This window comes from Archocentrus centrarchus, chromosome 4, assembly GCF_007364275.1.
Source record: "Archocentrus centrarchus isolate MPI-CPG fArcCen1 chromosome 4, fArcCen1, whole genome shotgun sequence".
NCBI classification, from domain to species: domain Eukaryota; kingdom Metazoa; phylum Chordata; class Actinopteri; order Cichliformes; family Cichlidae; genus Archocentrus; species Archocentrus centrarchus.
Genome location: NC_044349.1, coordinates 36,898,152 through 36,926,070, shown reverse-complemented (window position 1 = coordinate 36,926,070; position 27,919 = coordinate 36,898,152). Strand labels below are relative to the sequence as shown.

Sequence of the window (27,919 nt, the reverse complement as noted above, 5' to 3'; positions counted from 1 at the left end):
TCACATATAGTTTGGTATTTTAGGCACTTGTCATCATCACTCTGATGTTTAATAATCAGCAAGCTGACCAGAAAAAACATCAGTCATTTGATGCTATAATAAGGTTGTTTGTGCTCATCACGGGCTGCTGTGATTGACAGCTGCGTTGAATAAAGGTGGTGACGTCTGCGTTGTTCTGCTGTAAACTGCACTGATACCCTGCAGCATCTGTGGGACACTCAGGAAGTGATGCTAATGTTACACCAAGCAAGGTACGAGCACAGTGTTTTCTCCAGAAGAGTTGTTTCTCCACCAAAACCCGCTGGCTGCAGACGGGATTCTGTAAATTTGATGTTTTACTGGAGTGTATTTGCTTAATTCTTTAGAGCACTTTTGTTAGCTTCTGGCTAAAAACAGTCAAGATACACTAGCTAACGTAACAGCTGTAACATCTGTCTACAAAAAAGAAATCCTCCCATCGCACAGGCCCGTGGGCTGCTGTGCTGTAATGCACTGGCAGAAACCAAGCTAACCAGCCACTGATAATAATTCAGCACCACTGGGTTTGAGGCCACAGACGGCGTGTTTTTGTTTGCACAGCTTTTATCTTATTCTTACACTAAATAAATGAGCAGCTTGGGACAAATTCAACTGCCTCCAATGTTTTGGTAGGGACTAAAGACTCAACAGATCAGGGGTTACTTGGTGAGCTTCAGAGGTCATCTGGTATGCAGCTTTCAGCAAAGCCAGACTTTATGCTAAGCTAAGCTAACCAGCCACTCGTTATAATCGCATATTTAATCAGAGGTGGCAAAAGCACAGACATTCTGTACTAAAGTAGAAGTACAGATACTTGTGTTAAAAATTATCCAGTAAAAGTTGAAGTACTGGTTCAACTTTTTTACTCAAGTAAAAGTGAAAAAGTACAGGCTCTGACATGTACTCAAAGTAAGAAAGTAAAAGCATCTCTTTGAAGGATGTTTCCACCAGCTGTTTTTGTGCAAAGCTAACTGAACCTTGTGCTATATTAATATGATAATAAAATAATGTTAGTACATGGGAATACAAACATTATTCCAATCTAAATCCTAATTTTAACGAATGTACTCAGCCTGAATTTGTTATGTTGGACACAGCAATAAAAAAATTGCTATTTTCGGTTGCCTCCACACCAAAACAGAAAAATGAGTACAGTCAGGGGTTAAAGTGGATTCAGCAGGTGGGGGAACCCTAAGATCGGTTGTAGCAGCTGGGCGTGATGGAAAGAATCACAGCTCACAGTCATTTCCATTGTGAGCTCCAGTAGATTTTGGTGCGTACAGGCTGAGATCAGCTGACCTGTGCTGCTGCTGCTGCTCTTTGTGGATGAACTGAATTCAACAAGCAGGTGTTGATGAGCTATCTTAGCTGATTTCCATCCCTGCGCTGACAGTATGCTGTTTATACCGTCTGCATCCTGACTGTATACGGTTGGTAAAAAGGCTGAATTCAGTGACTGAATCTCAGCATCATCAGCTTTGATTCAAACTCATCTCTGCTGCACTGATGTAACCTGTAACCCTGACCATGAACATCACAGCTGCTCTGCACCAGTCCAACACAGAGCTTTACTGTAAACTCACCACAGTACTGCAAACTGACCTGTTTATAAACTGACGAGTATGCTGCCCTGTCTTGCAGAAAGTTGCACAGTATGAAAATAATAATTTATCAGAACACATCACATACAAATGCAATACCTGATTAAAAAACGAGGACACGTAAGCTTTAAATTTCCAGTTTATCAGATGTCACTGAGCGCTCCTTTAACTCTAACCCCTCTGCTTCCTCTCCTCTTTCTCCATCTCTGAGTGAACTTCTCTCTCAAACACAGCAGCTTGCAGATGCACTGTGTGACAAACTGCACACAAACATTTTGTGTGTTTACTGATATTTGTTGAGCTGTTAGGAACTTTGCATTTGAAATTACCTGCAACACGTTCCTCTCTTTATGCCGGGTCCTCTTCAGCAGCGTCAGCTGACACAAGGTGACCCCACCTTACGGCCCACTTTAACCCCTGACTATGATCTGTAAATTATATGCTTTTGCCTCTTTCACCCCTTTATTTGTGACAAGTCTTGGTGATTGAGGCTAAACCAATAAGATTGGGTTGTATGTGTGTCCTCCATTTTGGCTCAAATCAGTTTGATGATTAAGACATTTGAGGAGAGTTATTATTTCCCATCAGCACGGATGGGAAATAATAACTCTCCTCAAATGTCTTAAATGAACCTGTTTTGAAAATGTAAGCAGTAAAAATTACAGATATTTGTGCAAAATGCAGGGAGCAAAAATAAATGCTCAACTCAAGTACAGATACTTGAAAATGCTACTGAAGTAAAGTAACAAAGTAATTGTACTTCATTACTTCCCACCTCTGTATTTAATAAACAGACATGTTTGATTATCATTCCTCTCATCCAGCTCTTATTAATTGCTAATTCCAAACAGTTACACATGAAAATAACGTGTGATGGTAATATAACATGAGGGCTACTTGTTAGCACGTTTTCTGTCTGTATGATAATGGTTTATGTTTTAAGAACTAGTGTCTCTCTGGGAAGCTTTAGTCTCATTTCTGAAGCAGCAGCGGGACAGACGTTGCTCTCGCCCCCGTCCTCGTCACCACTTCACAGGCTATTCAATTAGCAGAAGAAGCATGGGAGATGGAGCCATAATGGAGCTGATGAGATGCACAAGGACAGGTGACACTAATCAGAGCGGCGCCCCATTGTCTCTGTGTGGGCATCATTAAGGAAAGGGAGTGATTTCAGGCTTTTTTTTTCCCTCTCTGAGCCTGAATATACTCATGCCGCCTGCGTGCATTCTCTTCCTTGTTATCAATTTGCAACATGTGTGAATTTATCCACTGAAACGAGTGAGAGTGTAAGGAAAACAAGAATATTTGACACTTCAAAAATAGGTTTTAAAGTGTAAGTTCTTATAAATGCCACACTGATATACTGATGTGATAGCTTCAATGGCTCTCAGACACATCTAATTCCCCAAGGATTTGCTCTCACCCTGTAATCTGTAAACTCCTTCTGTTGTTGGTTCAGAAAAGGCTGAGGCATCCACTCTTCAACACATCCACTTTCCTCTCCTCCACTTGAGTGGGTGAGGCTGCTGATGAAGCGTGACCTGCCGAGGCAGCCTCAGACCGATCCCAGCGGCCCGGGCTGCTTCTGTCTGCCGTCGAGCCTCTGGGCTGGACTACGAAGGAGTTCTGCTCAGCCTGCCGGTACCGACTGCTGAGGTAGCTCCACAGACACCTGAGAAAACAGCCAGAAGGACAAGGGTTAGGAAAGGACTCGAGGTCTGACGGCTTCGGCCCATGTATTTCTGTCGACAAAGTCCAATTAGTTAAATTCACACTTTGGCAGATCTCAAATAACTTTGTTAGTATAATAACATAATCCTAATCTCATTACTAAGTCCCTCTCCTCCCATTAACTTAGTCATTAGAGTGCGTGGGAGCCTGCAGCTGAATTCAGAGGGCCTCTCATACAGCCCAGTGTTAAAATAATGCAGTCTCACGCTGACTTTAAAGTTCTTTTGATGTATCTGGATACACTGATGAGCCAAAACGTTATGACCACTTGCTGTGGTCCTCTGCATCCCACCAAACATCTCCAACCAGCTGGGGCACGATCCCTACACCGCTCCCTGTCAGCCCACAAGCTTTCCCACTTTGGAGACGCGCAGTCATTAGTCATTATGACTGGATTACAGGTCTTTATACCTGGTTGTGTCTTTCACATCCAACACATTGATTACACAAACTGTGCATCCACTTACCTTTCCATATATCTCAGTCATCATTGTTCACTTCATCTGAGAGTGCTCCTTAGAATTTGTGTAAATTAGAATCGGGAACATTGGAGTGAAATGATACATTTTTCTATCCAGCACCATCTCCTACAAAATCATCTACATTAGACTTGTTTGTTTGGCCAAAATCATGTTGGAGGAAACTGCCTGGATCTTCTGAGCCAGGAAGTTTAATACTTGTGTACCGCAGAGAAAAGGTATGAATGAGGTCAGCAGAGAACAGGACTCCACAGAGGGGTCGGCAAAGCCTCGAGAGAGCAAATGATGAAAACGCTGCAGAAGTCCACGAGGACCGTGCAGGTACTGCTCAGTATTTACTGTAGTGAACCTCATGTAAACATGTCTGCACACAAATGCTCAACTGCATTAAAAATATTATGGTCCAAAGTATGATGCTGTGAATTTTTAGCTTCAAATACTGTTTTTTGAAAAAAGGAGCCTTTTTTCCACACACTTAAATCTGAGGGAATCTTTGAACAAGAATATCACAAAACCATTTAAAGATAAAAGTCTGAACTTTTCACTGCTTTTTCTTACCATCAGAATGAGTCAGGAGCTGCAATCTGGGACATATACATCAGAAAATGTCTAAGTATTGGCTAGTTAAAATATGAAAGGAAATTCAAGCCTCCCTGTAAAGTCTCATATTTGAGCACACCTTTTATATGCTGTGTGCGTGTGTGTGTGCGTGTGTGTGTGTGTGTGTGTGTGTGTGTGTGTGTGTGTGTGTGTGTGTGTGTGTGTGTGTTTAAAAAAGGTCAGTCAGCATCGTTATAACTGTTTCGAGAAATAATGTGAAATACATGGTTTTCATTTTGACGAGCCATCAATTTCAAAGTTTTAAGCTTCAACTTCTTGTTTCTTTTCTTCACAAATGTTTATTCAACTTTGTTTCACTGCATATTTTATTTCCTGGTCATCCAAGTCCTGCCTGTAGTGACTCCATGTGCCCCTGGTGGGGCCCACCCCACAGTTTGAGAACCACTGGCTCAGAGCAAAGGGTCACTGCAAATCAATACAAACTTATCTGAGTGGTCACTTTGATCCTGTGAGGAAACTACTGTATCCATCCATATAAACGCAGACGGAGCTCAAAGTGACTCCAACGAGGAAATCCTTAAACCTTCGTTCTTTGGAAGCGACTCCTCGAGCAACAAAAAGACTTCCGGCTGCAAAGAAGTGTACGGGAACTCGGCACGTCGCTTCCCCGTTCTCTGACCTCAGCCAATACTTCCCTGATGACTTTATGGGCTCATTCACTAGTTTGAGATGATACTGAATAAAACATGAGGTTTACTTTGTAAATTATGGTCATCATTTAAGCCAGAAAGGAGGATTATCTATGGCATGCTAATTGGGCAACGACTCCATCACAAGTCATTAGTCAATGATTATGCGGTGCCCTTGGGTCAATAATCAGATTTGCCCTTCCCTCATCATGCCCAGTTTCAAAACACCAAGTTAGTGATGAAGAAAACACTCAAGGATACATAAGAGGACTCTGCTAATGGGTGATGTCACAGTGGCTATGCCCATCTTTTATAGTGTCTGTGAGCATATTGGCTCGCTGAGTGGTTTGATGAATATACAAAAATGATATGAATCGTATGCTAAGGCCTTCATATTCACCAAGTCTCAGCCCGACTCCCTGTGTGCTTTAAATTATTGATATCAGCTCGTCTCATGTCTTGTTTGGAGAAATGTAGACATGAAGAAGCAGCGTTGTGCACTGGGTCGTACATTTTTCTATAGAAAAAAATCAAATATGTTGAAAAGGTAAAATGTTTGTGTGACACAGGACAAAGCATGTTCGAGTCTTCGGAGAGCTCCCACGAGTCTTCGCGTATGCACATTGCATAATAACTATCTCAGCAATCAATTACTGATCAGTGGGTTCATGTGACTGATGTAGAAGCTAATCATGATAGCTTGACTCTGAGGTGGTCCGACAGCCTCACACTGTATCATTTCCTACAATCAGCAGCCACTTAATATGAAGACATTCACCTTTCAGTGCTGCCTTCAACCTGATTGAAGACCAAGGGAATACTCCTTATTTCCACCTGGATCTTTTCACCATTAAAAAAAAAAATCATTTTAATTTAGCATTTTTAAAAACAATAATAGGTGGACAAAAAATAATTTTCCCAGTAGACTGAATGCATAACCTCAGTCCACCACAGTAATTGGCTGCTGAGGCGAATCAATGCCTCAGATCAGAATTGAAGCCTTGGGCTTGTTTACAACATCTATCATTTGTTCTTATCAAGAGTGATCAGAGCAATTTTCCCTCCAATATAGGTTTGATGGGACAAAGAAAAGCTCAATTCTCAGAGAATTGGAAAACACATTTCTTGTGCTTTGTGGTAACTAAACTGTCAACAGATAAGAGAGTCCATGGTATCAACTCGTGGGTAATTCATCTTACAATTGTGCTGTTGTGTTTTCCTTTGGCACAGCCTGGAAATATGGTTTGAGGCCTGTGCTCAAATGTCAGTGCAAAGGCTTCATCCAAACGTTCACAAAAAAGGAGAATGTAAAGCAGGACGTACGCTCGGAGCTCTCGTCCCCAAATCTGCTTAACTTACATGTAGTGGGCACTTGAAAGCAGCACATTTGTAGCCTTGTGTGCACTTCTAAATCTGTAAAAGGGCGATGAGCTACTCGTCCTCAGGCAGCTCTGCAAACTGCTGCAGACAGTAGCGTGAGGTGAGAGAGCAGTGTAGGCCACTTTGTATCATGTCAGTGCCAGTGGTTAGACGCCATCTCCACAGTGTCCCTTGTCACCAATCACATCCTTTTAAACCACCCAGGGAGCTCGACACCCCCCACCCCCCACACACACACACACACACTCCCTTATCTGTCAATGCTGCTTAAATAATGTAATTAATGACTTAATTAACATTTCCATAATCTATTTTAATAAATCTAACACGGCATAATGAGAGTTTCTAACCTCCAGGCAATGGCATATAAAAATTCACAGCGCAGAGCTGCATGGTCAGGGCACTGTCGCAGCGGCGCAAACTCTCGCCATGACAGCAAAGGAAGGAGAGCGCGCATACTGTGTGACAGCCTTCTGAAAGGCAGCTCAAGCCTGACAAATGTCATGTGACTTTGTGAATGTGTCCAATAACAGACCTGCAGCGGGAGGAGGAGGGCAAAAAGATTATTTTGGAGGGTCAAAATGCTGCAAGGAGGCCAGAGCGCCACTGATAGAAGGATTGTTTGAGTTTGACAGCAGTTTTCGAGCGGTACAAAAATGCATTCTTGAGCTCAACAGTGAAATAAAATTATTCTGAGTTGTAGATTCAGGTAAAGTAAAGCTGAGCTTCTACACTCGAAGCTGGACCTGCTGCGTGGGCTCGTCTAAATAAATCTTAAATGAGCTAAAAAGACACAAGACCTTGTCAGATACACCGATTACCCAAGCGTGGGCGATTAATTGGATTGAAATCTCAATTATAATTTTGGCTCCCAGTGATTACAAAAGTTAAATAATTAGGACAAAATGATCATTCTTTGGAATTCATTTCCATTATGGTTATTTCTCATGTTATACATCAAGCACGCCTCTTTCCTTAAAAGCTTAAACTTGCTCACTGTTTAGAGTCTTCAGTGAGTACGTTCGTTCTATAAGGAGTAAAACTTTCTGGGTCTCGTTGTTCAACATCTGGAAAGATCACCGGTTGCCTACAGCTGCCTTTGTCTCCGGATCGCTCATGGTCTGTCACTTTTCATAGCAGGCGACAAACGACTGTCAGCGTCGGCCTTTTGTCATTCGCCCTGTGGCTACCGGGCAGGACCCTTGAGGTGTGCAAGTCCACTGCTGCCAGAGCCTGTCATTGTTCCCCATATGCAGTGGAGCCAGGTGAGCAGGGAGTGGTGGATTCCTTCGTGAGACGGGGTTTACGGTCAAAAACACCCCCTGATCAGGACGTATCTCCCTACCAGATGAACTCATGACCTCCCCTACTTTCCCCCCATTTGTTTTTCATGAATTAAACAAATGAAACAAGAATCCAACATGAGGCAGACAATAAAAAGGTCACTCCAAGCTGTTTGCTTGTTTATCTTTGCCTCATCCCTGTTTGGCAGACTAACAGGCAGAGTGGTGGGTGGGGGGGTGAGTTGGGGTTGCTCCTTACAAGAGCTCCCACCCCCGGGGCTGAAGTGTGACTGAGATACGCACTGACAAGGGGCAGCAGGACACTGGCACATCCCAGGCAGCACAAGCACCATGAAACACAGGGTCTGTGAAGACCACCACTCCTAATGAGGGCACCCACCAACCTTCTTACTGTACCAGTAATAATGTACAGTTGGCTCCATGAGTATTCAGACAGTGACAGCTTTTGTAGTTTTATTCTTTCACCACAGTGAGTTTTAACTCAATCAAGATGTAAATGAAATGCATTTATTAACCGTTTACAGACATTTTTATACACAGTCCCCCATTCTCACCGGCGCAAAATTAATTGGACAAACTAACATGACTAACATAAAGATTTCTTTAATACTTGGGTGAAAATCCTTTGCAGTCAAAGCCTTCCTTTAGTCTAGAACCCACCAAATGCTGTGCTTCCTCTCTTGAAATGCTCTGCCAGGTCTTTAATGCACCTGCTGCTTGTTTGTGGGTATTTCTGTCTTGAGTTTTGTATTTAATTACTGGAAAGTTGCTCTGTTGGGTTGAGATCAGGTGACAGAGTTGTCCACTGAAGAGTATCCTCTTTCTTTGATTTGAGAAACTCTTGGGTTGCTGTTGCAGTTATTATCTATTTGCACTGTGAAGTGCTGCCCGTCAGTTTGGCTGAATCTGAGCAGAGATCATAGCCGCGTACACTCCACAATTCATCCTGCAACGTCTATCGGCAGTCACGTCATCAGTGACTCGGGTCCACCTCCAGCCATACATGCTCATGCCATAACATTACCTCCACCGTGTTTAACAGATCATGTGGTATGCTTCACTTCCTGAGCTGTTCCCTTCCTTCTCCGTATTTTTCATTGCCCATCATTCTGGTACAAGTTCATCTTGGTTTCTGTCCAAAGATTGTTTTCCATAACTGTGCAGTCTAATCTGTCTGAAAGTCTAATGTGATGTTGGTTTCCTTAACCATGGAAATTATTCTATAATCATGCACTTTAGTTGTCTTCTGAGGTCTTTCAGGGCTTTTGGTGTTACTGAGCTGGTCAGTACATTTTGGCTACTCCTAAACTCTCCCTCACTTGCAATTCAATTTTATTTATATAGCACCAAATCACAACAACACTCACCTCAAGGTGGTTTATATTGTAATGTAACAACCCTACAATATTACACAGAAAACCCCAACAGTCAAAACGACCCCCTATGAGCAGCACTTGGTAACAGTGGGAAGGAAAAACTCCCTTTAACAGGAAGAAACCTCCAGCAGAACCAGGCTCAGGGAGGGGGGGTCATCTGCTGAGACTGGCTGTGGGTGAGGGGAGAGAGACAGGACAAAAGACACACTGTGGAAGAGAGACAGAGGCTCAGTGCATCATGGGAACCCCCCAGCAGCCTAGGCCTATAGCAGCATAACTAAGGGAGGGTTCAGGGTCACCTGATCCAGCCCTAACTATAAGCTTTATCATAAAGGAAAGTTTTAAGCCTAATCTTAAAAATAGAGAGGGTGTCTGTCTCCTGAATCCAAGCTGGGAGCTGGTTCCACAGAAGAGGAGCCTGAAAGCTGAAGGCTCTGCCTCCCATTCTGCTCTAAAGTATCCGAGGAACCACAAGTAAGCCACCTTGTATGTGAGCCATACAACAGGGAGGATTATGTGGGAGCCAATGAAGAGAAGCCAATATGGGAGAAATCTGCTCTCTCTTTCTAGTCCCTGTCAGTACTCTAGCTGCAGCATTTTGGATCAGCTGAAGGCTTTTCAGGGAGCTTTTAGGACAGCCTGGTAAATAGCAAATGGACTTTTTCTTATAAAGCATTTTCTACTCTACTTGAGCACTCAAAGCACTTTATGCACCCATTCACACCCATTCATACAAGTCCTTTTTTTTCTATGTGCTTTTTATCTAACATTCACACCTATTCACTCTTAAATGAATTCATAGGAGAGCAACTTGGGGTTCAGTATCTTGCCCAAGGATAATTTAGCATGCAGACAGGAGCAGCTAAGTATCAAACACCAACCTTCCAATTAGTAGATAACCTGCTCTACCTCCTGAGCTACAGCAACCCCAGCCTGATTATAACAAATTACTAGTCCAGCCTAGAAGTAATAAATACATGAACTAGTTTTTCAGTATCCCTCTGAGACAGGATGCTTCTAATTTCGACAAATTTGTTTAATATGTGCATTGAAAGACAAATTCTGGTCAAAAATGACTCCAAGATTCCTCACAACATTCCACATATGGTTACTGGAGGCCAAGGTAATGCCATCAGGAGACACCATGTTTCTAAGATTTGTAGGGTTGAGGAAATTAAGAGATCATCCAGACCTTTAAGACATTCCTGCAGTGTAAATAATTGATGTGTGTCATCTGGCTTCATTGATAGATAAAGCTGAGTATCATCTGCATAACAATGAAAATTGATGCAATGCTTTCTAATAATACTGCCTAAAGGAAGCATGTATAATGTAAATAAAATTGGTCCTAGCACAGAACCCTGTGGAACTCCATAATTAACCTTAGTGTCTGGAGAAGACTCCCCATTTACATGAACAAATTGGAGTCTATTAGATAAATATGATTCAAACCACTGCAGTGCAGTACCTTTAATACCTATAGTATGCTCTAATCTCTGTAATAAAATGTTATGATCAACAGTATCAAAGCTGCACTGAGGTCCAACAGGACAAGAACAGAGATGAGTCCACTGTCAGAGGCTGTAAGAAGATCATTGGTAACCTTCACTAATGCTGTTTCTGTACTGTGATGAATTCTGAAACCTGACTGAAACTCTTCAAATAAACCGTTCCTCTGCAGATGATCAGTTAGCTGTTTTACAACTACTCTTTCAAGAGTCTTTGAGAGAAAAGGAAGGTTGGAGATTGGCCTATAATTAGCTAAGACAGCTGGGTCAGTGATGGCTTTTTAATCAATGGTTTAATTACAGCCACCTTGAAGGCCTGTGGTGTATAGCCAACTAATAAAGACAGATTGATCATTTTTAAGATTGAAGCATCAATAATTGGAAAGACTTCTTTGAGCAGTTTTGGAGGTATGGGATCTAATACACACATTGATGGTTTGGAGGAAGTAACTATCCTCTAAAAATTCCAGAAAGAAAAATCGGAGGGAAATGCACAAATATCAGTAGTTTTGAAAGTCTCAGGAGGTAGAGCAGGTCACCTACTAATTGGAAGGTTGGCGGTTTGATTCCGGGATGCATGCCAAAGTATCCTTGGGCAAGATACTGAACCCCAAGATGCTCTCCGATGCAAGCGTTGGAGTGTGAATGTGTGTGAATGTTAGACAATAACAGCACTTAGCTTAGCTTCATATGGAAGTGCTTGTGTGAATGGGTAAATGTAAACGTGTTGTATAAGCACTATACAAGAACTAGTCTATTTATGAACAATTTTTTCTCTAATGTCTAAAATTTTATTTGTAAAGAAATTCATGAAGTCCCTACTAGTTAAAGTGAAAGGAATACTCGGCTCTACAGAGCTCTGACTCTTTGACAGCCTGGCTGAAAAGAAACCTGGGGTTGTTCTTATTTTCTTCAATTAATGATGAGTAGTAAGATGTCCTAGTTTTACGGAGTGCTTTTTTTTTTATAGAGCAACAAACTCTTTTTCCAGGCTAAATGAAAATCTTCTAAATTGATGAGACGCCATTCCCTCTCCAGCTTACGGGTTATCTGCTTTAAGTTGCACATTTGTGAATTATACCACGGAGTCAGGCACTGCTGATTTGAGGCTTTCCTTTTCAGAGGAGCCACAGTATCCAGATTTCTACGCAGTAAAAATATTAATGAGATAATCAACCTCTGTGGGATTAGACTTTAGGTACCTTATTTGCACTGTGGTAGCACACGACATTGAAGATAAAAATAACAATTATACCCTTAAACTTAGTTAAAGTACTTTTAGAAAGACATCTACTGTAATGAAATATATTCCTCACTGCTGTGTAATCCATTAAAGCAAATGTAAATGTTACTAAGAAATGATCAGACAGGAGGGGGCTTTCAGGGAATACTGTTAAGTCTTCAGTTTCTATGCCATATGTCAGGACAAGATCCAGAGTATGGTTAAAGTGGTGGGTGGGCTCCTTTACATTTTGAGAGAAGCCAATTGAATCTAACAATAGATTAAATGCAGTGTTGAGGCTGTCATTCTCAGCATCTACATGGATGTTAAAATCACCCACTATAATGATTTTATCTGAACTGAGCACTAAATCAGATAAAAAGTCTGAGAAATCAGACAGAAACTCTGAGTAAGGACCAGGTGGACGATAGATAATAACAAATAAAACAGGTTTTTGATTTTCCCAATTAGGATGGACAAGACTAAGAGTCAGGCTTTCAAAAGAATGAAAACTTTGTCTGGGTCTTTGATTAATTAATAAGCTGGAACTGAAGATTGCTGCTACTCCTCCTCCTCGACCTGTGCTTCGAGCATTCTGACAGTTACTGTGACTCGGGGGTGTTGATTCATTTAAACTAACATATTCATCCTGCTGTAACCAGGTTTCTGTAAGGCAGAATAAATCAATACATTGATCAATTATTAAATCATTTACTAACAGGGACTTGGAAGAGAGAGACCTAATATTTAATAATCCAGACTTAACTGTTTTACTCTTTGGTGCAGTTGATGAAGCTGTATTATTTTTATTGTTTTAGAATTTTTATGCTTAAATAGTTTTTTGCTGATTTTAGCTTTGTCTTTTGGTGGTCTGGGAGCAGGCACCGGGGATGGGGTTTTGGGGGGATGGCAGGAGGAGAGAAGCTGCAGAGAGGCGTGTAAGACTGCAACTCTGCTTCCTGGTCTCAAGCCTGAGCAGACACGTTTTAAATTTTCTAGAAATGAGAGCTGCTCCATCCAAAGTGGGATGGATGCCGTCTCTCCTAACAAGACCAGGTTTTCCTGCAGAAAGTTTCCCAATTATCTATAAAGCCCATATCGTTGCACTGACATGTCTTTAGGCTTCATGTTGAGAGTTCCAGTGAACAGCTAACGAATGCAATTTCAACACCCGAAATCAATTCCAGATCTTTTATCTGCTTAATTACCTCCGTCAAGGAGAATTTTTTGTAGCTTTTGAGTGTGCCATTCTTTTGCTCTGTAAACACGATGGCTCAAAAAGTTTTGAATGAATCCTGATAAAACTTTGTAGGTCATGTCAACAATCCATTAAAATTTGGCTCACATCCGCCAAGGTCTTCAGGATCAGCTCAATCACTTATTTGTCAAAAATTGACAAAAAGCCTGATAACTTAGAAATTGCAATACTTACCACTGTGGTGTGTATAGCCAACGTATAGAAAGTACCATATAAAGATTTAAAATATCATGTCAAATTTGACCTTTGATCTCTTCTTCCAGGTCAGTAGATTGATCTGAAGGTCAGAGTGATCATAATGATATTTAGAGCTATTCAAAACTATTTTTCTTACTGCTATTGTAAGTATTTGCAACATACAGGCATATAGGGAATGATATATGAGGAATAAAGAATATGATACTGGCATATTGGGATTCTGAATATCACATTATAGTTTGCATCCAAATATCATGTCACATTTGACCTTTGACCTCATTTTCTGCCTTTTTTTTTCAGATTTGACCCCAAAAGGCCTTATATCTAAGAAAGTATTGTCAGGAGAAAGAGAATGAATCTGCATGAATAAAAAAATAAGCTGCACTTATTTTTACTGCACTACAAACGTCTTAAAGTACTTTTAAAAAGAACAAAGAAAAGTAAATGAACACATACAAATGGCAATATTATTCCCTTATAAGGAAATTCCGCTCAGAGAGGAAGCTGGTTGTGCTCTCGGAGTGTTTCTTGTTGTTCATGAAATAACGAGGGAAGCAGCGTCACCTGGACATCAAACTGTTTGTCAGTCAATAGTCCAATTATTTTTGAACCTCGAAAAATGGGGGATTGAGTTAATGCAACACTTTTGTCAAAGCCCTTGAATTAAAGCAGAAAGTAAAAATAAACATCACGAAAAAAAAAAAAATATATATAGTGCCATTGTCAAGTTCTTATGGTCCTGACTGCAAGTCTGCAGAGAACCTCTTTAACTTGTTATGCAGGCACATGGAAGCATGAACGGCACAGCCTGAGGAGTCACTCCACGGCGCTCCTCACTCAAAACAACATGTTACTGTCAATGATTCCTATAAGAGTGTGAGTGTTTGAACGAAAACATATTTGAACCTCTTTTGACTTAAATAATGAGCAAATACCTGCAGCTGAGATCTCAGAGCCCGCCTGACGCTGCCAAACATGCTGTAAACAAACCAACTTCCTGTCACAAAATTACAGCTCATTACTAGTGTGGATAAGGGCTTCAACAACATAATGATGCAGAAGCACATTACCACCATCACCATATTTATTAATTACCAGTTGACTAGCCACATTCCTTGCAAGGGCAGTTAATGGAGGAGAGGGGGAAAAAAAAGTTAGAAGCCTTGTTGAGTTAATTACAAACAGCCTGGCTTTTTTTTCCCAAGTTAAAACAAATACTAGAGGAAGGACACATGTAGAACACAAAGTTTTAATTTTGCTGCTGGCACAGAAAGCTGTTTGGGGTGATTGGAGGGTCACTTCCACTGCCACCATCATTTTGGAAAGCATGTTATTAAGCAGAGGAGCTTGTCTAAATCCCAGCCTTCAGTTTAATTAAGCAAAGTCAGTAAAGCCACATTAAAAACATGGCTTGATTTTCAAAAATATTATTAGGAAATAGAATTCTACGTAACCCATTATATATTTATCACTAATTTAGGCAATTACAGATTACATAACCTGTATCTGTAATCTGATTACAGGGCCCGCCATATGCTGCTTTCTAATCAGAGAGTAGATATTGTTTATGCCAGAAATCTAATGCATTATTTACAAGTTAGATGTTAATAAAAACAGACTGTTCATTTACTAATGGTTTACAGTACCGCAGGCATCGTTCCAATTAGCAATATAGAGATGGAAAAGGAGACTAAGTGAAAACAAGAGAGGTGGGAGGGTGCTGTGGGTCAGACAACAACATGTTTTCAGAGATGATTATTTGGATGACACGGGCACTCACTGCTTCTTGTTTTTAAACTCATAAAAATGAAATGTTACTTGATGATATTGTTTTATATATTTAGCAGAGCAGAATGCAGCCAGTGTGGAAAGAATGTTATGACCATTTTAATCATTACTCAGTCTGACCGTGTTAGACTGAGTTCAGCCCAAGGGCACTTTACGGTGGGGAAAATGTACAGATATGAGTTAGTTAATAAACACACAGTAAAATGTAACACACTCACTTGATGAGCAGGAGCTCCGTCAGTATACCGAAAGAAAGTGCTGCCACTTTAAAGGTGCTGGGAGGAGGCGGGTTGGTGAAGGCCGTCATCATGCAGTAAACAGCGTAGGGCATCAGACCCATCAAAACGCTCGCCGTGATCAGCACAAGCCACGTCTGCCACTGGAGGCTCACCGACCACCACGGAGAACGCCTCTGCAGCTGGTACTGGATAACACAAAGAAGGAAGTCTCATGTCATCACCGCACGGTCACACTGTGCGTCTAATTTTTGGACCTGATATTCAGTGAAATGATTCTCAAAAATCTAAATGCAGAAACACAGAAATGTTGAAGGCAGCCAGTCGTGGTTTCTGATTCTGACAGCATCTTCCTCCCAGGATGAACTCACTGTAAATGCTGTAAACAGCTCAAGCTGTGCAAACTTGATATTTACTACTAATGATCCTGTGACATTTTCTTTATTTTTGAGTTAAATAAACTGATTGTTTTCTGATTTACTTCAACTGTACTTCAAAGTACAATTACACTGTACTCATTTCTACTCTACTGTCTCACTTAAGTTTGCAAGACTAGACTCACAATCTAGAGATAAAATAACATTATTTATAATTTATATTGTTGAACCTATGGCAGAAGTGAATGAAAATATGAGTTTTAACTGTAACTTGAATATTTTAACTTTTTCATGTAGTTTTCAAAGTGTGAAAATATCCCACAACCTTTGGCAGGTGTCATCACAGCTCATATTTTTACTCTGTCCAGGGAATTTCACTCTATTTACTTATTTACATTTCAGATTTCACCTTCTTCATATATTTGCATGGTCATATTGCATCCTATTTTATTGAACTATATACCTTTCTATTTATTTAAGCTACAGTATTTATTATGTGTGTGTTTAACTTTTAGCTGCTGTGACAAAGGAATTTCACAACTCTGATAAATAATCTGCCAAACTGAAGACAATCGTGTGTCTCAGCTGTAGTTTATATTTAATTCTAATGAGAAAATGCAAAACACATTATAGCTGTGCATGCTTCACACTTACACTGGCTGCTTTTAGCCAGTAAGTGCCTTCGCACTGTCAAGTATGGCTACATGAAGCGCCCTATAATGTACTCACATACAGATGTGCTGTGCTGCTGGAGAGCACCAAAACAACAGTCAGCCTTTCTTCTCCATACGTGGAAATAAAATATTCACATTTAGTGTTCTCTGGTTAAAAATCCCTCAAACCATCGGAGGTGATGGAAGCGGAAATAGTAGCACCAAAAAAAAAAATCTAGGTCCATCTGCACTCAGCAGAGTCACACTGGTTCCTTTTTAATTTCTCTAGCTGACTAAAATAAAGGCCTGTTATTGCTTGTCCAAACCTAACCTGAGTGCCTGGAGTGTGCTGACTGATTCATGTTGGAGAAAACACTTCACATTAAATCCACCGGCTGCCTTCAGTGAATTCTCTGTGCTCTCTTGTCTGTTTGTTAACGAGTTAAAATCATTTATCTTAATTTTTGAAACAACTAAAACAGTAAAAGCCAAACAAAACTAAGTGACTGACCTTTCTTTGTCTGAAGATCGATAACCTTTTCTTATTTCTTCTGCTCGACAAGAACAACCCGTCATATTTTTGATCGTCTCCCAACAAACCCAACCTTTCCTGTACCCCTTTCACATTAAAAGCTCTCCAGCATTTCAGAGGGTTTCCTAAAGCTCTGAAACATTTGCAGGAACTTGTGAAAAACTGAAAGCGATTTAAGAAAAACAGCACATAACACCTATGACACTCACCCTTTGAGATCTACTCACTGATTTATGTGCCATTTGAGTAAAACTATCCCACAGGAAAAGAATGAAGGCTAAATCATCATTAGATGATAGGCAGTGGCTTCAAGATAGCACTGTGCACCACCTCTGCAGTCCACGTGGAAATACCCAAATGCAGCCAGCACTTACTCAGCTGTGATTGGTCAATACAACTCGGATCCTACGGATCCGGCATATCCATACAAAAATCTCAGTTTATGGAGATTAATTGCTGACCAACTCTGGCAAGTTAGAGGCACTGATAGCACACTGCATGGTTTGGAAATGTGTCCCCAGCTTAGAGCAGTCAGCAGCAGAGCCAAGTTTCTACATATCCAAATCCTGGTAACTGTACTATGACCCTGTAATAGAGACTAAACAAAACCTCCCAGTATTGGAATAAACTCAGACTAATGCTTTAGCCTCACACCTGCTCTACGCATTCAGGCTTGGCACACGTATACATAACACTTAAAGCAGGGGGAAAAAAACACATACATACACATATAAGAACTGAAAAATGCATGCAGTCATTAAGTGTGTATGCAAACAGTGTTTTAAGTCTTGTCCAAATATCGCCTCGCTCTGGAGACAAACCAAACCACTTAAACAGCGTTTGATTAGTGTCTGGAATTCATCTGCAAATGCACACTTGCCTTGTCCTCTTTCATGGCTGCTATTCATTAATTAGATTCTTTGTGCAACTGAGCTATCCTCAATGTTTAAGGTTACATCAGGCCCCAGTAAGTGGCTGGCTGATAACAGAATGCATCCATCTTCATTACTCAGCCCTTTCTGTCGAGGCTTGCTCCTCCACAAGTGAGCTATGTCAGTAGGTTCTAAGGAGCTGATACATTTCATTGCATTCAGATCCTGAACTTTTGCTTCCTTTGATTTTGGTCGATCTGATTAAATTACTGGGTTATGGTTACCACTCATGTCGGGTTCTTTCGTGGTGATTTTTTTTTTCCTTCTCAAGGTCGAGCAGCGTCACAGCCAAATGAAAAACAATCACCTTTTTTTAGGTGATAGACTGCCAGCCATCTTTGTCAATGTATGTATCCTATTGCAATGTCACATGATATATGTAAGCATCTGCTGCATCAATTGGAAACAAACAAAAGTCAGTGAGATTAGTTATTTTAAAAACAGATCAGTCAATTTAAAGAAAAAACTGTCAGGGTCATAATCAGGTCATTGCATCATAATTTATTTGGAACGTGGCAACTAATAATTCATAAATGACTACATCTGAAAATGGATTTTAGTCAAATGAATTATTAAACCTCAAAGTAAATCTCAATGTAGTTCCAAAACATTTTTTTTTTTGGAATATCTAAAAGTGTTATTAGTAATACAAATAGAAAAAAAGAATACTGCAGCTTCCTTTATGCCAAAGAATCTCCAGACGCTGAGAAAAATGTCTGCATAAACCGAGACACAACTGTACTCCCAAGGCTATCTTCTTTTATTTTGGGAGCCTTATAAGGCAAGCTATTAAAAAAAAGAAAAGATAAAAGAAGCCAGTTATGCTGGTCAGTCCTTAATGTTTGGGAGACTGAAAGCATTTGAACCCAGTCCTAAAAAGGCAGACTGAAATGAAGCTGTTAGCGTCATATCCATTAACCAGACTGCAGCTTTTAGTCACGTCAAGGCCAAACCAGTCTCAGTATGTTTTATTGTAAGGCCTCCGTCAAATTAATTATCTGTGAAGAAGCTGAGTAAGGCGACAATAAGCAGACAGCCAGTCACATCTGTCTTGTCTCCACGTGACTCTGCATAGAATGAAAGTGGGTTTTGAGTATTTTGGGGAGCATAGAAAAAGGACACAGAGTCTTCATGAAGGGAACTGATTACAGAGGCGGTATATAAAGGATATCTGCCCCCAGGTCTGTCCCTTTATGGAGAGGAACACCATCTTGCCAGGAATTACATTTGCTCTGCAGCCAATCCTAAATTCAAATAACACATGGTAATCCAAACACTACACTGAGAAGCAATAATTTAAAAACCCAACAAGCAATACATTAAAAAAAAAACCTCAGTCTGTTATTTACTCCTGATGTTTTATGGCTATGACCTTTAAACACTATACCAATCAATCAATACAGGAGGGAACAGGCCTATTGGGAATATTTAGATCCTACAGATTGTGAAAGTAGGGCACTATTTATCCAAACACAATCATTATTAATACCCCAACTGTCAACCCAAATACATTTTCTGCATATTTTCCACATTAGGCCCTCTCCCTCCAGAAGTACTCATACACGATGTCCAGCAAAGGAGATAATTAATGAAACACAGCTGTCACATTGGTGTTAGACAAAAATGCGTTATAATCCTCATAAAATCGCGGTCAGAATGTTTGACCCATCATTTAAAGGACTGTGGCGGCAATATTACATCATGTAACTCTAATAATAACATCAAAGTTTTAATATAATGTCACGGTTGGGGAAGGACAGACGGCTATAGGATAGGTGAAAATATGGCAGCATATACTCTGATCCAAGCCTGTATACGTTTCTGTTTCATTGTGTTTTTATGCACTGTTTAGATTTTAACATCTGACTATTTAACATGTGAAGTGCACTTCTAGTTGTTAAAAATACAGCAGAAAATATGCTGTCTTAGTTAACTGAAGCTGACACTGAAGGAAGGAGCACTCAAAGTGGTAAATAATTACAGTCAAAAACCACAAAACATGGACCAATAATAAGCGAGTATGATCCAGTTCTAACACGTTATCCAGGAATCAGAGAATTGCAGGAAAATATTAAAGGTGCGGAGTGTAAAATCTCACTAGACGTCAGCAGATTGCAGATTGCAATCAACTGAATTCTGTTTTCTTACGCCTCCTAATTCAAGGGCATAATCCTAGCTACGGTGGCCGCTGTTGGACAAACAACTCTGGCCATAACTATAAGCTTTATCAAAAAAGAAAGTTTTAAGCCTAATCTTAAAAATAGAGAGGGTGTCTGTCTCCCGAATCCAAGCTGGGAGCTGGTTCCACAGAAGAGGGGCCTGAAAGCTGAAGGCTCTGCCTCCCATTCTACTCTTAAGTATCCTAGGAACCACAAGTAAGCCAGCAGTCTGAGAGCGAAGTGCTCTGTTGGGGTGATATGGGACTATGAGATAAGATGGGGCCTGATTATTCAAGACCTTGTATGTGAGAGGAAGGATTTTAAATTCTATTCTAGATTTAACAGGGAGCCAATGAAGAGAAGCCAATATGGGAGAAATCTGCTCTCTCTTTCTAGTCCCTGTCAGTACTCTAGCTGCAGCATTTTGGATCAGCTGAAGGCTTTTCAGGGAGCTTTTAGGACAGCCTGATAATAATGAATTACAGTAGTCCAGCCTAGAAGTAATAAATGCATGAATTAGCTTTTCAGCATCACTCTGAGAAAGGATGTTTCTAATTTTAGAAATATTGTGCGGTCCTACATATTTGTTTAATATGTGCATTGAAGGACATATCCTGGTCAAAAATGACTCCAAGATTTCTCACAGTGTTACTGGAGGCCAAAGTAATGCCATCCAGAGTAAGTATCTGGTTAGACACCATGTTTCTAAAATTTGTGGGGCCGAGTACAAGAACTTCAGTTTTATCTGAATTTAGAAGCAGGAAATTAGAGGTCATCCAGGCCTTAATGTCTTTAAGACATTCATGCGGTTTAACTAATTGATGTGTGTCATCTGGCTTCATTGATAGGTAAAGCTGAGTATCATCTGCATAACAATGAAAATTGATGCAATGCTTTCTAATAATACTGCCTAAGGGAAGCATGTATAATGTAAATAAAAATTGGTCCTAGCACAGAACCCTGTGGAACTCCATAATTAACCTTAGTGTGTGAAGAAGACTCCCCATTTACATGAACAAATTGGAGTCTATGAGATAAATATGATTCAAACCACTGCAGTGCAGTACCTTTAATACCTATAGCAAGCTCTAATCTCTGTAATAAAATGTTATGATCAACAGTATCAAAAGCTGCACTGAGGTCTAACATGACAAGCACAGAGATGAGTCCACTGTCAGAGGCTGTAAGAAGATCATTTGTAACCTTCACTAATGCTGTTTCTGAACTGTGATGAATTCTGAAACCTGACTGAAACTCTTCAAATAAACCGTTCCTCTGCAGATGATCAGTTAGCTGTTTTACAACTACTTTTTCAAGAGTCTTTGAGAGAAAAGGAAGGTTGGAGATTGGCCTATAATTAGCTAAGACAGCTGGGTCACTGATGGCTTTTTAAGTAGAGGTTTAATTACAGCCACCTTGAAGGCCTGTGGTACACAGCCAACTAATAAAGACAGATTGATCATTTTTAAGATTGAAGCATCAATTAATGGTAGGACTGGTAGTTTTGTAGGTATGGGATCTAATACACACATTGATGGAATGCCTTTATTGTCATTATACAGCCTGTATAATGACAATAAAGGCATTCTATTCTAAATATATAAATATCAGTAGTTTTGAAAGTAGCTGAACATGAAGAATAATCTTTGAGATGGTTATGAATAATTTTTTCTGTAATGGTCAAAATTTTATTTGTCAAGAAATCCATGAAGTCACTACTAGTTAACGTGAAAGGAATACTCGGCTCTACAGAGCTCTGACTCTTTGTCAGCCTGGCTACAGTGCTGAAAACAAACCTGGGGTTGTTCTTATTTTCTTCAATTAATGATGAGTAGTAAGATGTCCTAGCTTTACGGAGGGCTTTTTTATAGAGCAACAAACTCTTTTTCCAGGCTAAATGAAGATCTCCTATATTAGTGAGACACCATTCCCTCTCCAGCTTACGGGTTATCTGCTTCAAGTTGCACGTTTGTGAGTTATACCATGGAGTCAGGCACTTTTGATTTGAGGCTCTATTTTTCAGAGGAGCCACAGTATCACAGTGAGGAACTAGTGACAAGATAATCGACCTCTGTGGGAGTAGTGTTTAGGTAGCTGCTCTGCACTGTGTTGGCACTGAAGAGCATAATAATGAAGGAATTAGATCCTTAAACTTAGTTACAGCACTTTCAGAAAGACTTCTACTGTAATAAAACTTATTCCCCACTGGTGTGTAGTCCATTAAAGTAAATATAAATATTAAGAAATGATCAGATTAAAGTGGTGGGTGGGCTCCTTTACATTTTGAGAGAAACCAATTGAATCTAACAGTAGATTGAATGCAGTGTTGAGGCTGTCATTTTCAGCATCTGCATGGATGTTAAAATCACCTACTATAATTATTTTATCTGAACTGAGCACTAAATCAGATAAATAAATGGACGATAGATGATAACAAATAAAGCAAGTTTTTGAATTTTCCAATTAGGGTGGACAAGGCTAAGAAATTAAAACTCAGTCTTTGATTGATTAATAAGCTGGAGTGGAAAATTGCTGCTACTCCTCCTCCTCGACCTACACGTTGAGCATTCTGACAGTAAGCGTGACATGGGGGTGTTGATTCCTGCTGTAACTAGTTCTCTATGAGGCAGAATAAACCAACAGGTTGATCAATTATTCAATCATTTACTAACAGGGACTTAGAAGACAGAGACTTAATGTTCAATAATCTACATTTAATTGGTTTACTCTTTGGTGCAAATGAAGATGTTACATTGTTTTTTTTTCTTTGTGAATTTTTATGCTTAAATTGTTTTTTGGTGGTTTTTGGTTTGTTTTTTGGTGGGTTGCCAGAAGCTTTGTGGCTTGTCAGTATGCATTTTGGCAAATTCCAGTCTCGCTTTTTATGATTTGCTTTAAACTGTGGTGACCTCTTCAGTTGTTTTCCATTAAATCCACTTTGGCTCAAACAGTGACTGATGGTGCAATCTGGCACTGATGTAACTTGACCTTGGAGTTCACCTCTAATCTCTTTGGAAGTTTTTCTGGGCTCTTTGGTTACCATTCACATTATCTCTCTTCAATTTGTTATCAGTTTGTGGCCACATCCAGGGAGGTTGTCTAGTGTCCCGTGGACCTTAGACTTCTGAATAATATGTGCACCTGTATTCACGGGAACATCAATCTGCATGGAGATGGTCTTGTAGGCTCTACCTTTAACATGCTTGTCAATATTTATCTTTTTCATCTCCTGAGACAGCTCTCTCCTTAGCTTTCCCACCATGATGCCAAACAGCACAGTAACTAGTTTTCACCCTTTAAACAGGCAGACAGACTGATTACAAGTTAGAAGACACCTGTGATGCTAATTACAGGACAGACCTTAGTTTAACGTGTCACTGTGGTCAACTTATTTCCAATCTTTTCTATGAGGTACCATCATTTTTGTCCAGGCCAGTTTAGTTTGTTTGTTCTTTTAAAATAATTCTGTTGGACTACAATTTAAAAGCAGTTTGTGATTTTCCTTAGTTAATGTTCAGTACATTCTTTATTTATTATTACTTTTGTCTGTTTCAAGTTATTTCAGTGACCGACAATTTTGTCCATGTCTGTAATATTCTATTACTGCCAAACAACAAAAATCAAAGAACGCGCAGCTACAGACCAGACATGTGATACGCAGAGAGATGGGATGGTATTATACAGTCAGGAGTAAAATGTAACAGTAATTTTCCTTGAAATGCCTGTCTCTAATTAATATTAAGATCCATTTATCTCTTACTCTTGCTGCAGCAGATATCTAGATTGGTTTTCCTGAGCTGCGTCAGTATTTAGTAACCTTTAACTGGCCTTTATAGGTGTATCGACAAACTCTAGTTAGATCTCCTCATTTCAGGTGTGACACAAATTAACTGTGTAACATGGAAATGCCAAGCAGCTCCTGAGACCATCTCCCGTGTAAATGCTGCTTGTTTGCAAGCAACAGGGATGAAGTTCTACTTAGCAGGACCAAACTCGAAAGTCTATTAACTTATTGAGATTAAAAGCCTGATGCCTTCCCTCCCCACTCACCCACCCCTCCGTGGCCCCTTCCCCCAGCCGGCATCACACATCCAAAGGAGAAAGGTGATTGATGAGAGCCATCAGGCTGCTTGGAATCTCTTCTCTCATTAGACTCCTTATGCATCTGAGCTGTTTCAACACATACTGGGACAGCAGGGAATGGGGGATGGGAGCAAAGGGGGTGACCATCCTTTGACTTTTTAGAAGAAAAATACTTGTACTAAAATGTTTACCTTGTACATTAATCTCTGGGAAATTAATTTGCCATTATACTTTCTCCATGGAAAAAAAAGAGGAGACTTTTTTAATTGAGAAGTTTGAATCCTGACTCCCTAATCTTCATGCTTAGTGAGCTCTGTCTCTTTTGACTCATTCATTGGACTGGTTGGAAATTAATGTCCCTGAGGGAGCAGTGTTTGGACAGCCAGGGTGGATCCTATCATCGACCACTGAGGCTCTCCTGAGGAGGGTTAGCTAAAGAGGCGAAAAGGGAAGCAAAGACTGTTATATATGCATATCCCTAACAGACACAATCAATCACATTAATGCAAGTGCAGCATATTATTATGTACTTAATTTCCAATGGATAGTAACATTACTATAATGTGCTGTGATTGCACCGCAGTAAACCGAGTAGGGTCCATTCTGTCCAGACAAATATATCAAAGACAATAATCAAGATAAACAGTGAGAATCAGAGCTGCAGCTGACTCCTCTCCACTTTTATGTTGCAGATATTTTAGGTTTATGCAGCAGCACCTTTAATGAATTTTTAAAAAATTTGGTGTATGAGTACAGAGTGCATTTCTTCAAATAACAGCAAAAAGAATAAATGTTAGTGGTCATCCTTCCTTCCTTGGTTTCATTTCATCTGATTTTTCGGGCCAGTTTCATTTGAATTTGATTCGCTTCTATCAGTTGAATTTTTATTGATTAGAAATGTTGTGGTAGTCAGTAGTAGTCAGTAGTTTCAGTTTTACAGTAATTGCAGTATAGGGGCGTATTTGTCAGGAGCACAGCTTAACAAGTTTAGAGCAGGTGCTACAGTACAAACACTTTGTGAAAGCTCACAGTCATGCAGTCATCTCAGTCCCAACAAACACACACACCAAAGCCTTCTCAGGCAGGCTGCGCAGGCAAATTGATTTTTCTGAAATTTCCTACTAAACTGTTTTTGTCCACACTACAGGGTTTTAACTGGCTCCGATGAGCCTTTGGGAGGTGTGTAAGCAGGATTGGAGAACATATAGTTTAGGCGATGACTCTATGCTCACTTACTTAACACAAGTATGAGAATTTTCTGGTTCTTTTATGCCTGAGTAAATTAAACCTCACAATGTGATGTCTTTGTGATGAAGACAAAAACAGTTTTGTGTCATACCTGCAATCAATTTATTTCTTTGCTATGAAGTAAAAAAGCTGAATAAACTTCCTCCAAATGTGGTAATTTTTGCCAGGGGTTGTAGTACGATCACTGTGTGAGTCAGAACTGTAATGTTACCTGCTCTTTTTACCTCCTCCTGTACTTATTACCTGATATTTGAACCCAACTGTCTGCTTCTCAAAGCCTTTTCTCATGTGTAAAACTGACACGTAATGTTTGAGACTATGAGCAACAATGCATAAATCAAACCACGTGTTTTACACAAAGCAGCGTTATGTTACAACGATCTGACTTTTTTTTTTTTTTTTAACATTTTATGACACTCGGGCTAATTAATCCCAGCTTGCAACAATGCTGCTTATGTATTTCCATGTCTTTTACCTCAGCAGCACAGCATCGTGCATATTTAATACCCTTTCACAGGCTTCTCGTGTTAAAATGAGCAGAGAGACACTGTTTTCAAACAACTCATGGAACAGGCTTTAGCTTAATTATGGTATTGGCTGAGGCTGATAACGTCTGCCTGCGATACTCGTCCTATTAGTCGGCAAATCTTCCGTTTGCAGAAGGAAAAATAGAAATATGTTTTCCCCTACCTCTGTTTCTAATATTCATTTCAAATGCTTTTGCTAGCCTCAACCTAGTGCCGAGTAACTTGGCAACTAGTCGATTGTGGTTGAATGTGCATCCTTGTGGGGAAGTATAAGGCACCGCGTGTAAGTGGGAAAACAGAGGATGCATTGTGTGGAACAGATTGTGTGTCAGAGAGACAGAAAGAGGGAGAGTTCGTCTGTGAAGGGTGGGGTTTTGGTCATCTGCCATCGGATAAGATATCCTGACAAGGCAATCAGAGAGAAACAAATTCTGCAGCCACGCGGGTTCAACTCTCTCGTTCTTCACCCTGATGAGCTTTTGAAAAATGGAGCTCAGTTGAAATTGGTTTTGTATGAGAGGCTTCAGATCTGTCGCTTGTCAGGATTATTGCCACCTGTCTTCATTGGCTGCAAAGGTCTGTTAATTAATCTGCCTCTCCTTCTTAGTGGCCGGAGAGGACGGGGTGAACACTGTGCTGTCTTCCCCCCTCAGACCCGATGTGTCAGATGTACCACTGCAAACAAGCCCGATTTCCAATAAGACTGCTGTGATTTTACTAACCAGTATCATTAAAGAACTGAATCATGTCCCACTTCCAATTTGATCAGTGAGGCTCTTTAATTGCATATTTAATTTAGTTAATGAAAATCATGAGAAAATGTATTTGATGGACAGTAATATCTCTTGTGATCAATGAAGCTCCAAACAGAGCTCTTCATAGATACTCTCCTGACTGATCACGTTACACAAAAAGGCAAAAACACCCATTTAGTGCCAAAGAAATGTACACAGTGTGCTCTATGCTATTGAAAGTAACATCCTGATATCAGTAAATGTAAGTGGAAGCCTGCAGCTAGGAGCATCAACATGTAATCCAGCATTGATTAATTGGACATGGACAGATTAATATGCCAGTGGATACTCATGCCAAGCTTATCAGAGTAAAAGTGTTATTACACAACCATCAGCTGTGTCTCTGCAAATGAGCAGGAGAGTGAAGATGGATGTAACCGGCCAGGTTACTGCACAAATAGAGGCCGGTGGGGGGGTGGAGGGGTAGTGGTGGGGGATGGGGGGTTGTCAGTGGACTTTTTTTTTTTTTTGCATGGACCCCCAATCACACTCCCTCAGGAACCTGCCACTGGCTCCGGCCCTGCAAAGTGTCAAACTGATCAACCGTTGGCTGTGATTGTCTGCTGCTGAGTGTCTGCACCTGTGCATTCCTCCAAGTGCTCAGAGCCCACTGATTTCTTTGAGCGAAGTTTGAACTTGGCCTGCAGTTTGCAGCCCGGGCGTACCCAGACTTGCCTGGCTGCGAGCGCTTTGTATTGTACACACACTCCTGTCACTCTCCGCTCTTCTTTTGGAATGTAAACCACCAGTGTCACAGCAGCGCCGTATACTGGGGCTGCATGTTTTTGTTGCAGTGCAGGTGCAGTTTGGGATGCAGGCCTGAAATGCTTTGCCAAGTCACGGCGTGCAACTGATTGGAAAGATCAACAGTTACTGCACACACAATGAGGTTTTTGTTTCGATTACAAGTCTGAACAAAGGAAAAAATCATCAGGTAATGTTCATTATACATTTCCCATCTGAATACATGCCACAGTACCCTTATTCAACAGCACTTTTACATATGTTTGATTAAACTAAAAATGAGCTGCTGTTTCTCCAAGGACATATTTTCATGTGAAGAATACTTTTTCATTTAGCAGATGCTTATATGCAGAGCAGCGTTGTTGCCGCCCACAGGTATAATCAACCAGAAAATTAATAATCCTACTGCAGGACTACAATAAATCATTATGCTTTGGACAATTAATAATGGAGGCGAAGCTTGGGGTGTCTGATTACAATAGTTACGATGCATATCATCAAGATTTAAATTTAACATTTCA

General features: G+C 40.3%; 1 protein-coding gene across 1 annotated transcript in view; it reads right to left on the bottom strand.

The window, feature by feature from the left end:
• Positions 1 to 2,239: 2,239 nt before the first annotated feature.
• Positions 2,240 to 27,919, bottom strand: part of LOC115779445 (uncharacterized) — a 95,850-nt gene continuing 70,170 nt past the window's right edge. The window contains exons 4-5 of the mRNA XM_030728119.1: positions 15,332 to 15,537; positions 2,240 to 3,291 (exon numbers count right to left, since the gene is read on the bottom strand). Of these exons, the coding sequence (XP_030583979.1) occupies positions 3,075 to 3,291; positions 15,332 to 15,537 (423 nt within the window). The 3' untranslated portion in view covers positions 2,240 to 3,074. The remainder of the gene's footprint in view (positions 3,292 to 15,331; positions 15,538 to 27,919) is intronic.